This window comes from Trachemys scripta, chromosome 1, assembly GCF_013100865.1.
Source record: "Trachemys scripta elegans isolate TJP31775 chromosome 1, CAS_Tse_1.0, whole genome shotgun sequence".
In the NCBI taxonomy this organism is placed as follows: domain Eukaryota; kingdom Metazoa; phylum Chordata; order Testudines; family Emydidae; genus Trachemys; species Trachemys scripta.
Window position 1 is genome coordinate 246366936 of NC_048298.1, and position 14717 is coordinate 246381652.

Consider the following 14717-nt stretch of genomic DNA (forward strand, 5'->3'; position numbering starts at 1 on the left):
GTTTCCAGTTGTGCCAAGACATGATAGGCAATTTCCAAACAACAAGCTGGCACAATCTCTGCCCCAAGAAGCATACAATCGAAAGGCGCACACACACACACACACACACACACACTTACTTTAGGGAGAAGATACACAACCTATAAGTACCAGTGGTCAAGGTGATCTTTGGCCACATCTTGGTCTGGACAGTAGAAGTCAACTAGATTCCTCAAAGGCAGCACAACAGAAGTGGGTCTTCAAGAGGTACGTAAATACAAAGAGGGCGATGGCCTTACTGATGAGCTGAGGAAAAGTGTTCCACACATAGTGATGATTCTTGGACAACTTTTGTAACAAAAAATGACTTATGTATATTTTTTTTAAATAAAAAAAGTCATAGCCCCCAGTAAGCCCACTTCCAAGTGAAACTGCTCCATGAAATTTCAAAAATTTGGCTCCAGTGAACTGTGCTATGGATTTATAAGTGGTTTAAAATAATTTTTATTGGAAAACAGAGAAGCCTTCCTACTTACTAAATTTCTTTTAGCAATGTCTCCTGCTAATCCTCACTAACAGGATCACATGCACCCTTCAGCTCAAGTGCTTTGAAAGGAACAGTGGGCCTTGCCCTCTTGCCAGAAGACTTCTAAAGATGAGGGAATATTACTTACAAATAGTAACAGTCGAAAACACAATCCAACCACACAGAGATATTTATAAACCAGATACAAAAGAACCATATTCAAAAAATGTTAAAGTTAGAAAGTGCCTGAATTAAGATTGCTCATGCAGCCTTAATTCCAACCCCCCTCCAGCCCCACCCCAGCCTTGCTCATAAGCATGATAGTCTTGATTACATACTGTTTTAACTGGACCCCGGATTCATTCAGTGCACAAGGATAGATGCTGCTAAGAAATATTGAATAGCTAACAATGCACTTTCCATGTGGCCCCATGCCAAACTGGCTGCACAACCATCCAAACCCTGCAGTGAACACAGAATTATTAATTTCTTCATAGGCTTTTCTACGGCACTCATCACCACAATATTCAAGTACTTCACAAACATTAATGAGCTTATCTTTACAACACCCTGTGAGGTAGGGAAATATTATCCTCCCCATTTTACAACTGGGGAACTGAGTCACAGAAGTTTCATTCAAAATGGTCAAAAGCGTCCACCGATTTTGGGTGCCTAACTCAAGACACCTAGGACCTGATTTTCCAGTGTACTCAGCCTTTTTAACACTTAATATGTTCATTGCATAGCGTTCTATGACTTCAGTTGTGTGTGCTCAGCACTCCTACAAGTCTGACCACAGTTACCTAAGGTACCCAAATAATAAAGAGCACATAGTTAGTAGCCACCTTGGAAAGCTTTGGTTTCAATGACTCGCCCAGCATCACATGTGTGAACTCTGAAAGAAACAAAGACAGATTCCAAATTTTCAGGGCAGCATTTAGCTTCCTAAAAAATGGAATAGTCTTTTCCCTTCCTGTGATTCCAGGCCTCATTAGCCATGCACTTTCCAAAATCTGCAACAAATGAGCTTGGGGTCCTACAGACAACACACATTCAGTACATAACCCTGATTCATTCCCAGAACACCATCCACACTGTCCCCTGAGTGAGACAGGAGTTATGGAGGAGGGCGGGGGGGGGGGGGAGGGAGAAAAGTGTCTGTGATCATGTAATTAAAGACTGTATCATAAAGCATATGTATAAAAGGGGGCTGAATTAAAGATTGCATAGGACAACCTTAATTCCAGCATTTCTTAACTTTTAAATGCATGACTTTGCAATGTTAACATTCATATAATTTTTGGGGAGGTGGAAAGGAGGAAATAATATTTCCCAGATTTTAAGAAAAACAAAATGAAAATACAGAAATTCTATCCTGTGAAACCATAATGGCCTCCCATATGGGTCATCAGCAGGACCAAACCGTTAGGTCCACAGCACAGACCTGTACTATGCCACCTAACTGATAGGAGTAGCAGGCTGTTATCTTTTATACAGCCCAGCCACTAGAAGGGGATACCTGGTAGCTAACAAAACAATGTAGAAACTCAGGAATCCTGGGTTCTATTTCAGTTTCTGGAAGGGAATGTGTCTTAGTGGTTATTGACCCTTCTTTACATGCCCTCCTGCCCCTTCTGTTTCTTGCACGTAACCCCACAGCCTGTCTCTTCCAGTCTCTACCCTAACCTTTGTATGTCTCTTTTCAGGCAGTCTAATTCACATTCTTCATTCTCCTCCTTCTACCAAAAAATATAGAACACACCTTCTCCCAAACTCGGGGGGCCCATATCTGTTCCACTAGGAGGAGTCCAACTCTGAAATGAACTCTGAAGCAGTTGCACAGTTCTAAAAACCCCCAAATCTCTCCAGTTTTATTCTATAAGCTACATCAGAACATCCTACTATTTCCTTGCCACTCCAGCTAATAACAACCTATATTCAGAAGGAGGTGACAGGCAGACTAGTTGAAAGTCTCTGTGTTAAGACAAAAGGGGGAAAAAATAAAGATGACATCATGGCAGGAATCTACTATAGACCACCAAATTATGAAGAGGAGATGGATGAAGCATTTTTAGAACAAACAACAGAAATATCTACAACAGAAAACCTGGTCATAATGGGGATCTTTAGCTACCCAGACATGTGTTTCCCATATTACTTTTCCAACAGAAAATATCCACTAAAGTCTTAGAATCTATTGGGGACAACTTCTTCCATCAGAAAGTAGTCAGGGGGATAGCCGTTTTGGACTGGATTTTGACCAACGGAGACTAATTGTTTGCTAATCTGAAGCTGGAAGACTGAGTGAAAGTAATCATGAAATGATAGACTTCATGATTCTAAGGAAAGAAAGGAGTAAGAGCAGCAGAATAAGGACAATGGTCTTCAAAAAGGCAGACTTTAACAAACTCAGAGAACTGGTAGGTAAAGATCCCATAGCAGTTTCTAATGGGCACAATATGAAAGGCACAACTGCAAACTATTTCAGTGCAAAAGAAACATAGGGAGGATAGTAAGACGCCAATATGACTCCATCAGGAGCTCTCTAATGACCTGAAAATAAAAAAGGAATTCTACAAAAAATGGAAACCTTTCCAAATAGCTAAGGAGAAGTACAAAAGAATAGCACAAGCATGTAGGGACAAAATCGGAAAGGCTAAGGAACAAAATGAGTTACACCTAGCAAGGGACATAAAAGACAATAAGAAGAGGTTCTCAATCTTTCCAGACTACTGCACCCCTTTCAGGAGGCTGATTTGTCTTGTGTACCCCAGTTTCACCTCACTTAAAAACTACTAGCTTATAAAATCAGCCATAAAAATACAACCCCCCCCCCAAAAACAAACAAACAAACAAACAAACATTATTACTGAAAACTTGCTTACTTTTTCATTTTTACTATATATTATAAAATAAATCGCAACCCCCAGGTTGGGAAACACTGAGATAGCATACAAAGTAGCATAAACAAGTCATTCTCTGTATGAAATTTTAGTTTGTACTGACTTTGCTAGTCCTTTTCATGTAGCCTTTTGTAAAACTATCTAGATGTGTTGACGTAGCCCCTGGAAGACCTCTGTGTACCCCTGGCTAAGAACCACTGACTTGGATAAAGGAGCGGAGAGTATGTTCAGAAAATTTGTAGATACCACCTGAGGGGCTGCACTTTGAAGGACAGGATTAGAATTTAAGATGACCTTGACAAATTGGAGAATGGGTCTGAAATCAACAAGATAAATTCAATTAAGACAAGCGCAAAGTACTACACTTAAGGTGCCTCTCCCCGCCGCAGCCCTGAGCGCCTGCACAGCACTTAATAGGCTGCCGCGCTGCTGCAGAGCTTAGAGAGAACTTAGATTACAGCAGATCACAAATTGAATACAAGTCAACAACGTGATGCTGTTGTGAAAAAGCCGAATATCATTTTGGGGTGTATTAACAATAGGGTCGTATGTAAGACACAGAAGATAATTCTCCCGGTTTACTCGGCACTGATGAGCCTCAGCTGGAGTCCTGTGTCCAGTTCAGGGTGCCACATTTTAGGGAAAATGTGGATAAATTGGAGAGAGTCTAGAGGTGAGCAAATATATATAACTGATAAAACCTGACCTATAAGGAAAAGTTAAAAATACTGGGTATGTTTAGTCTGAGAAAAGAAGACTGAGGGGGGATCTGACAACAGTATTCAAATATGGCAAGGGCTGGTATAAAAAGAGCCCTGTGATCAATTGTTCTCCATTTTCACTAAATGTAGGATGCTGCATATTAAGTCCATTACTACATAAGGGAGATTTAGATTAAATATTAGGGAAAACTTTCTAACTAGAAGGGTAACTAACTCTGGAATAGGCATCAAATGGAGACTGTGGAATCCCCATCAGTGGAAGATTTTAAGGAAACATTGGAGAAACACCTATCAGGGATGGTCTAGGTTTACGTGATCCTCCCTCAGTAGAGGGGGCTGGACTTAGTGACTTTTTGAGATCCTTCCAGCCCTATGATTCTATGATAGCCATGTTGTTTTCTATAGTAACCTATACTTTTCACCTATATTCACAACATCTCTCTTTACACGCTAAAGTGATAGAAAAATATGTAAAACATCTGTATTATGGAAAGAAAAAAATCAAATAAATCATACGTGAATTTTAAGAGAGGTTCCATTCCAGGCCCAGGGAATTCATTTAAAATCTCCATTGCTGTTACATAGCCAACAGATGGGATTCCTTCAGTGTAGTCACTTCCAAGCAAATAGGCCAAATTAATTAACTTGCTTCTGTCTAACCCTGTAAGACAGAAAACGTAAACCAGACATTACTCTATGAATTTAAACTCTGTTCTCCCAAAGACAACAATAGCACATTATCTGAAAATAAAAACAGTAACAGGAAAAAGCACAGGCATTAACAGAGATCAAAGCTACTCTGATTCAAGGTCAGGGCTTGCTTTACATGCTGGACCAATCTCAAAACATTACTGCTGGCCCAATTACTAGTGATTGCCTTAAGGCACTGTATCTGACAACCCCTTCGAGTCAAAATTAAATGCTGTTTAATAGGACTTGCATTAATTTTTGGCCTTTAAGTTACTTTACATCTCTCTCAAAAAAAGTTATCACCACAATGTTATGATTCTGAATGAGTTCCAGTATTAAAAAGATATAGAACAAAACTGCCCATCAAAAACAAGCAAACAAACAATATATCCAGCACTTGGACCTTACCTAGTTGGTTTTGAATATCCACATATTGGTAATATTCCACATACTTGTTTTGACTGAAGAAATTTTTATAAACATGCCGTGCTCCAAATAGCCAAATATCACTATCGTCAGTGATTGTCCCAGATGTCTGATCAGTAAGATCCAAGACAGCACATTGAGCCTCTGCCTCCATAGGTGCTTCAATGTAAGGAACACCAAACAGACGGAGAAGTTCCTACAGGAAGTGGGGAGTGGGGTTAATACTTCATCAAAAAGGACAGCTCATAATACATGCCTGCTTGACTCAAAAATGTGCTTGGTCCACATTTGGATAATGTTTACCCATTCACAGAAAACCTAAACAATTTACATAAAAAGGTAAAGAGGCCAAATCCTACTCATCTTACTCATACAAGTAGTGCCAGGAAAGTCAAGCATTACAAGATCCCCTTACTTTGTTGGTGTTTGAGGATTTTGGTTTCTGACCCATTCAAGCCTATCATAGTTTTCCGTTTTCTAGGGGAGATAGCCCTGGGATGTGATGATGGGGCCTGGAATAGCAGTTTGTGGGGCAAAAAAATCTGTATCCAGGATGAGCTGAACTGGAGAGGAGATGGAGGTAGGGACACTCCCCATCCCCAGCTTTCCAACCAAGATGCCATGCTGACCTCATAAGGAAGAAGGTGGCCTTCACCAGTTGGATAGGTCATTATTTTGTCAACTATACTCTCTTTGGATCTAATTCCACAAGCCTAACACATGGCAAGGAGCACCTTATTCTGTGAGGAAACCCATTACTACGCAATGTGAGCTAGGATGGAAGAAGACAGTTCAAGAATATAAGGTGTTATGCAAGCTGTATTTAATGCAAATATGTATAGGAACAGGACTGCACTATACTTCAAAAGCATGTGTCCACCGGCTCTTTTTTAAAAAATGGTTAAATGAAAAAGAAGAATATATTTAGGAACAGGGTATCTCAGTGCAGAGACAAAACACCACAAATCAGTTTTTATAGATTTTGAGGTCTTCTCTGAACATCTAGTCTTATTCTCCTGCAAAACACATGCCATCTAATTTCCCATAGTAACTTCTGCAACAGACCCACAACTTCTGGTTGAATTAGAGAATACCTTTCAGAAAGGCATCTAGTCTTGATTTAAAGACTTCAAGTGACAAAGAATCCACCACGTTCTTTTCCAAGTTGTTCTAATCCTTAGTTACCCTCCCTGTTAAAAATTGATGCTTTATTTCTACGCTGAATTTGTCCACTTTCAGCTTCAAGCCACTGGATCTAGTTATAACTGTCTGTGAGATTAAGCACCCATCTGCTATCAGAAATCTTCTCCCGATGTTGGTACTTTTAGACCACGGGTCGGCAACCTTTCAGAAGTGATGTGCCGAGTCTTCATTTATTCACTCTAATTTAAGATTTCACGCGCCGGTAATATATTTTAAAGTTTTTAGAAGAGCTCTCTCTAGAAGTCTATATTATATAACTAAACTATTGTTGTATGTAAAGTAAACAAAGGTTTTTAGAAATGTTTAAGAAGCTTCATTTAAAAAATTAAAATGCAGATCTTAACAGTTTAGTGCAGTGGTTCTTAACCTGCAGTGCATGGACCCCCTGGGGGTGCAAGATGCCCTTTCTGGAGGTGTGAGACATGGGAGATTTTTTTTTAAGAAGGTAAATCATCAAAAACACAAATTAAGCACAGGCACATAAGTACAGGCAGCTGTGGCATGGGGCCAGGTGGCTGGAACCCCAGACCAGCAGCAAGGTGAGTGGGGCCGGCGGCTGGTATCCCAGGTCGCAGCAGGCTGAGCAGGGCCGATGGCCGGACCCCGACTGGCAAGGGGCCGGCGGCAGGAACCCCAGACCGTCAGCGGGCTGAGCGGCTCAGTCCACCCCCTAGGGTGCTATCCACCAGTTCCTGCCAGCCCGGGTCCCAGCTGCCGGCCCGCTCAGCCAGCCTCACCCAGACCCACAGCAGGCTGGGCAGCAGTGTCCCAGGAAAAAGAAAAAAAAAAAAAAAAAAAAAAAACGGCTTGCATGCCGTAGGTTGCCGACCCCTGTTGTAGACCATGATCAAGTCACCTCTTAATTGTTTCTTGAATAAGCTAAATGCTCCCTCTAATTTTTCTCCCTGTACTTCTCAATTCCAAAAATGACTGAAAACAAGCTAAGTAAATCACTAACTTAGAGAGGAAAACACCTACCCTCCTTAACTGGGTAATTCATTTGTTTCAATACAAGTTACTCAAGTGAATATTCTTTTAGGAAAGTGAAGTATTACAAGGCTTGAAAAGTCCTCAAGCATGTCTGACAGCAGACACCACTTTAAATTCTGGTGTTCCCAATTTACAGATTCCAGGAAGTCCACTTTGGACTTCACTATTGCTATTGATTTAACGTGAAGGGTGCTCCAGTTCTACAAATGATGTAGCATACAACAGGAAGACAGACACAGTTGTGAGCAAGTAATTTTATAGTCATATTTCTGACCATGAAAGATAGCAATAACATCCTAGACGTTTTTTATTTGTTTTTCTAAAAATTCTTATAATATGAATGAATGGTATATTTACATGTCTCAATGGTGCGGATAAATCTTTAGAAAGGTGTTCTGATAAAAAGGTTTCAGACTGGACTCTGCTAAATGTGCTGTTATGTGACATATAACAACTCCAGTTATGCGCGCGCACACACACACACACACACTATGGAAATTACTCTCCCCATTTCTTCTCCTTCCTCCCTTGTGCAAAGCGTGGATGTGCGTTAGTGAATCATTTTTTAGTATTTTCAGGCTGATCTTATTCATTTTTATCTAATGCTACCAAAAGCTAGAATGTTTACATTTTTTTTTAGAGCTGTCGATTAATCGCAGTTAACTCATGCAATTAACTCAAAAAAATTGCAATTAATCAGTTTTAATCACACTGTTAAATAGAATATCAATTGAAATTTATTAAATATTTAAGATGTTTTTCTCCATTTTCATATATAGTGTAGTCTGTGTTGTAACTGAAATCAAGGTGTATATTATTTTTTATTACAAATATTTGCACTGTAAAAGTGATAAACAAGAGAAATAGTTTTTCAATTCACCTCATACAAGTACTGTATTGAAAGTGCAACTTGCAAATGTAGATTTTTGTTACATAACTGCACTCAGAAACAAAACAATGTAAAACTTCAGATCCTACAAATCCACTCAGTCCTACTTCTGCCAATCACTCAAACAAACTTGTTTACATTTACAAAGATAATGCTGCTCTCTTCTTATTTACAAATGTCACCTGAAAGTGAGAATAGGCGTTTGCATGGCACTGTTGTAGCCTCTTTGCAAGGTATTTACATGCCAGATATGCTAAAAATTCGTATGCTCCTTCATGCTTCGGCCACCATTCCAGAGGAAAATGCTTCTATGCTGATGATGCTTCTTAAAAAAATAATAATGTGTTCATTAAATTTGTGACTGAACTCCTGGGGGAGAATTGTATGTCTCCTGCTCTGTTTTATCCGCATTCTGCCATATACTTCGGATGATGATCCAGCACAGGTTCTTCGTTTTAAGAAGACTTTCACTACAGATTTGACAAAACACAAAGAAGGAACCAATGTGAGATTTCTAAAGATAGCCACAACACTCGACCCAAGGTTTAAGAATCTCAAGTGCCTTTGTGTGGAGCATGCTTTCAGAAGTCTTAAAAGAGCAACACTCCGACATAGAAGCTACAGAAACCGAACCACCAAAAAAGAAAATCAACCTTCTGCTGGTGGCATCTGACTCAGATAATGAAAATGAGCATGGTCAGTCTGTACTGCTTTGGATTGTTATCGAGCAGAATCCATCATCAGCATGGATCCAGGTCTCCTGGAATGGCAGTTGAAGCATGAAGAGACATATGAAGCTTTAGCGCATCTGGCACATAAATATCTTGCGACGCCGACTACAACAGTGCCACAAGAATGCCTGTTCTCACTTTCAGGTGACATTGTAAACAAGAAGCGGGCAGCATTATCCCCTGCAAATGTAAACAAGCTTGTTTGTCTGAGCGATTGGCTGAACAAGAAGTAGGACTGAATAGACTTGCAGGCTCTAAAGTTTTACATTGTTTTATGTTTGAATACAGTTATTTTTTGTACATAATTCTACATTTGTAAGTTCAACTTTCATGATAAAGAAATTGCACTACAGTACTTGTATTAGGTGAACTGAAAAATACTATTTCTTTTGTTTTTTTACAGTGCAAATACTTGTAATCAAAAATAAATATAAATACTTACACTTTGTATTCTGTGTTGTAATTTAAATCAACATATTTGAAAATGTAGAAAACTTCCAAAAATATTTAAATAAATTGTATTCCATTTTTTTTTAAATTGCACAATTAATTTTAACCGCTTGACAGTCCTAATTTTCTTCAGCTATCCCTTGCTTGAACTGTTGAAGTCTGTTTCAAAACAGTTTGCTCAGTTTTTAAACTGTTAAATTAGGATCAGTTACAGCGTTAATAGTCTGTCTGCCACCATGTGGCTTGCAATATCTCAAGCTCTTACCAAAGTACAATTAATTGGCGGTGCCGGGGGGGGGGGGGGGGGTTTAAAAATCACATCATGGTGAAAATATGAGGAAGCCTTTTAACCTCAGAAACTGGGACACAATTTATACCATATGAACTATCCCTCTTTTCCTCCAAAGAAAGCTTGCAAATTAGTATTTTGGAACACCGTTTACAAGTATTAGATCATTTATACCACCACTGCGCGTTACTTCATGGGGTGTCAAGTCTGTACAGTCTTTAATCAAGACCAGATACCTTTAAACCTATAAGTATTTAAATCAAGATAGGATCTCTTTCTAAAAGATATGCTATAGCTCTAACAAAAGTTATGGACTTGATGCAGAGATTACTGGCCGAGGCTCTTCGGCCAGTGGTATGCACGAGGTCAGATAATCATCATAATGGTCCCTTCTGACCTTAAAAATCGATTAATCTATAGGAAACCTTAACTGGCTACAGTTTACCTGCATTAAAATTAGAGTGATTCTATATTATTGTGAGGGTTTAATATTCAAAGGATTTTGCATGGTTCACATGCCTCGTACAGAAAGAGCCAAAGATCAAATTCAGGGTGGGGTGGAGTGTCGCTCCCTCCTTTCAGTGTTGTAGAGGGAAAAGAAGTCAGGGGTAGCATTCAAGCACATTTTTCATTCAACTATGGTAAATATGAAATCTAAGCCCCACAAAAGTGAAAAATCTGTAAGGATTCAAAAAAATACTATTGTGCATATGTGCAGTAACCAGAGCCGAATACAGCAAGTGCTTACACGTCCAAAAAAAATAAGCTACTAGCAGGACTTCAACTGGTAAGAAATGCAGAAAAATGAACACACACAAAGCTTGATATGGCACACACAAGCATAACTAAAAAAATCTTTTGGCTTTTCACAGAATTATAGAAATGTAGGGCTGGAAGGTACCTTGAGACATCACTGAGTCCAGCCCCCTGTGCTGACCATCCTTGATATGTGTTCTGTTCTTAAAAACCTCCAATGATGGTGATTCCACAACCTCCCTGGGAAGCCTGTTCCAGCGCTTAACCACCCTTATAGCTAGAAAGGTTTTCCTAATATCTAACTTCAATCTCTCTTGCTGTAGATTGAGCCAATTACTTCTTCTCCTTCCTTCCGTGAACAAGGAGAACAATTGTTTGTGTGTTTGTATATTTTCAAAAATTGTACATTTCAACAGTACAGTTTTTAAAAAGTTTCAGTTCAAACAACACTAGGTACAACTTGCTGCACTTCACCTTATAAAGGCTTTTTAATTTCTACTCAATCTTATTGCTCCCTTCTCTTGCCCCACACTAAAAAATATAAGCTTGATATTTGAAAAAAGGGAAGATACTTTCCCTTATTCATGAACTATAAACCGTAACTGTACAGTGTAACAGTAGTTATTTCGAGCATTTTGAATCTGAGACACGTTCTTTTAATATTCTCTCAAGTAGGCTGAGGAAAGAAAACAAGCTCGTAAGCGAGAAAAGTGACCCAGAATTAAACATTATAAACAGTTTTTGACATACTGTTTGACTTGCCAAGAAGTACAAACAAGGATTTTTATTTTTAAATGTCAATATGAGCATCAACAAACATTACCTGAGTTTCCAAGAACATCTGTCCGGTTACAGTGGCAGCAATACGCTCTTGCTGTTGTTTTTGAGCCTGGAGCATGTTTTGCTCAACAGAAAGGTTGTTCTCCAAAGCTTCCAATTCCTCCTGCACATTAATGAAAAGCAAAGTTTGGTCATACCAACAGTGAAGTATATTAATTGTTTATACATATATATGTGCTTGACTATAATTACAACAGGAGCCTGTGCACCACTAATTCACACAGATGCCTGTAAGTCTTCATACTCTCCTAATGAAGCACATCATAAGGATATAAATAGAAGAGCTGAGCACTCATAGCTTTCACTGACTTCATCTGGAGTTCTGGGTGCTCAGCACCTCTGAAAAAAATCAGGCTCAATATATTCTGTACCTTTCAAGCAGACAAATGAATAAGACAGGGATGAAGCCAGTAAGTTAAAGGAGACACACGATAGCTCTGCCACAAGTGTCCATTCAGTAGTGTCCTTTAGAAAAGCAATTTAACTGGAGATTACTTTACTATTCACTCAATACAACTAACAAAAAAACAAGTATCATTACCAAACTAATATCTTGCCACTCATTCACTGCATCTTCCCGGTCTTTTTCGGTTTCAGTATTCTGATGAATAGTCAACTGCACTTCTTCAGCAGCATCTTTAAGGAGGTTCTCTGTGGCACCATCATCTCCTTCCTTCTCCAGTTCTGTAGCTGCTGCTTCAATAGCCAATGTCTCATCAGGTTCAGAGGGAGCATGTGATGTTTTAAGTATTTCACCTGGAAACTCAGTGTCATTACTAATTTCACTGTCCACTTCAATAAAGCTACCTGCACAAGGGGGTGGGGGGGAGGGAGAGAAAAAGCACGATTTCTTCCTCATTAAGGAAAAAAAAATACCATACTCAACTCATAAGATAAAAAACAAAATGAATGTATTTCCATCAGACAGAATTCCATGCTCCAGGACTCCTCTAAGCAGTCCCACTGTTAGATGTTGACATTCCCTACTTCTCTCTAAAAATCACCTAAGAACTTTTGCTGCTCTCACAGTTTCTGTAGTACCTTTTTTTGTTTCAGACTAGTGATGTCCTGAGCAGACAGAATTAAATATTGATTGTCTGAATTGGCTTTACATTTTTCTTTATTTCCTTATAAGATTGATACTGATGTAGAGTGTGAAAGCTTGAAGAGTCTTTACAGTTAAGATAAGACAGATTTTCTCTTTGGAAATATCAGCAATTGGCCTTTTTTTATTCATTCAGTTTTTAATAATTTGTATTGACTTGATGAGAACTGCAGTTTTACTTTCCCCTCCACTCAGTGTAAAGTTTTCAGGATTAATGCTGATAGGAATATAAAAATACAGCCGTAAAAATAAAGAAGGCGTGTGATTTAGGAAATTTTAAGTTTTACTTAAGAGTTATTGATTTATTTAGAGGAAAAAAGGAACGGGGGAGGGATGTGTGAGCATGAGTATATATCTATGTTTTTCCTGTTGCGTAGAACTTCCCCCAAGGAAAAAAAAAAAAAAAAAAAAACCATGTTAAATAGCTTCTATGTGGTATGACTTCTGTAGAACTTTTATATCAGAAACCTATATTATATGTAGGTAGGTAGTTGGGGAGGGGGGTGTACACACACCCCTACATATATGAGTTGGCTTGTTTTTAAAACAGAAGATATCACTCATTACTTTGCATAATCTTATTTTTAAATGAGTAATGAAATTGTGACTGTGTGTAATAAAAACAGAAGATAGAACAGAGCATAAAATGTTTACAGTTTTAAATGCATTGTATAGGAAAACAAAACAGTTGAAAAATAAATTTTAGTGTAAGTCTTTAATGACAGGAGCAAGCATCGGAATGGCCTCATCCCTCAATGAATTTCTCTCTTCACCACTGCTATGAGAGGAGGGAAGTTTACACCCATGAACCCAACATACATGAGGGGAATACCACCCTTCCTGCTGACCTCACAGTTCTATGGGTAGGGAAGGGCAGCAGGTGTCTGCCAGATTTTACACCAAGCCCACATATCAAAGTAGTTCAAATTAATTTATGCTGCTTACCTCTCTGTGCCATGGAATTTCCTCACCCTGTCAAGGTGGGATCCAGGTGCAGCAGAGAGGTAAGACCTTAGCAGCATGACTTTTTGCGTGAGCCAAATTGTTCATGGAGCTAGGGGAGCTAAAGTGGCTGACCATCAATACAGAGTTTGCTCAAATTTAGAGAAAAGAATGGTAAATTTTGCCTTCCCCGCCAAAGAATTGCATGAAACTACAAGCTGAAACTACAGATTTCAATTACCATGAATGGCAATAATGTTTATCATATAGTAGTGTGGGAGCATCATTACAGTTTAAAGGTCAACCTTTCTAAATCCTCTAAAATGGACACACACACACAAATTTCAAAGAAATCTGACTATCTCAGGAGGTTCCAGGATAGGATTAGTGATGCAAATTTGGAGTCATTCAAGCCAGGGGTTCTGGAAATAAGCCCTACCAAAAAAATGACATTTTAAAAATAAGTTTCTAGGTGTTGTTTTTTTTTGGCCCAGAGCTAGAAATCAACGTATTGATGAGATATGGGTCAAAAATGGTTTCAATCTGCAGCATTTTACCTAAGGCAGCACATGGTAACCACTAAATCTTTGCAGGACCCAAATTGAAACAGCATTAAAGAAAATATACATGTTTACACTGTAAATGTACCAATACAGAGAAAGAACTAGAGGATTGCCATTCCAACTATTTTTTATGCTTTAAAGCTCGAATCTTGTAAGTGGTCTAACATCCAAATGTTTAAGTGGATTGCTTTGAAAATTGGTGTGCTTCATGGAGGTGCAAAGTAGCATTAGTGATTCAAATTTGGGTTCATGACCAAAGGATTCCCAAGTTACAGACCCCCCTGCCCCTCCAAAAAAATAATAATCTGTTTCTTTCTGTTGCCTTGGACTGTTAAACTGAGCTAGGAACTAATGACTGGGTGAATCACAGACCTCTCGAATCCTGTGACTCTACCCTTCAACATCACTAAGGATAAGGAAATCACAAACCCCCACCTAAGACAAAAGGACTTCGGAACCAAGTAGCTGTTGGTTGCTACAATTTGTGAATCACAAGTGGCAATTTTATTTTGCAGGGGTATGTAATCAAAGTATATGGGAAAACAAAGACATGTGAATGCTTCCTGGGAAAGGAGGGAAGTGGGAGTGAAGAAGAGTGTGAATAGGGGTGAGAGGGGTTTGGGGCTGCAGCCAGGAGAAGGGGTTTATGGGGAAGGAAATAAATGGGGATTGGAGGTAGGAGAGGCAAGGTTAGGAGCTCAGGGAGGCCTGGT

The 14717-nt window shown here is 39.1% G+C and overlaps 1 protein-coding gene across 1 annotated transcript in view; it reads right to left on the minus strand.

Annotated features, from left to right (window-relative positions):
- The window catches only part of LOC117879737 (DNA repair protein complementing XP-G cells-like), a 68361-nt gene that overhangs the window by 4326 nt on the left and 49318 nt on the right, over positions 1-14717 (minus strand). The window contains exons 21-24 of the mRNA XM_034775023.1: positions 11936-12201; positions 11378-11497; positions 5229-5442; positions 4647-4791 (exon numbers count right to left, since the gene is read on the minus strand). Of these exons, the coding sequence (XP_034630914.1) occupies positions 4647-4791; positions 5229-5442; positions 11378-11497; positions 11936-12201 (745 nt within the window). The remainder of the gene's footprint in view (positions 1-4646; positions 4792-5228; positions 5443-11377; positions 11498-11935; positions 12202-14717) is intronic.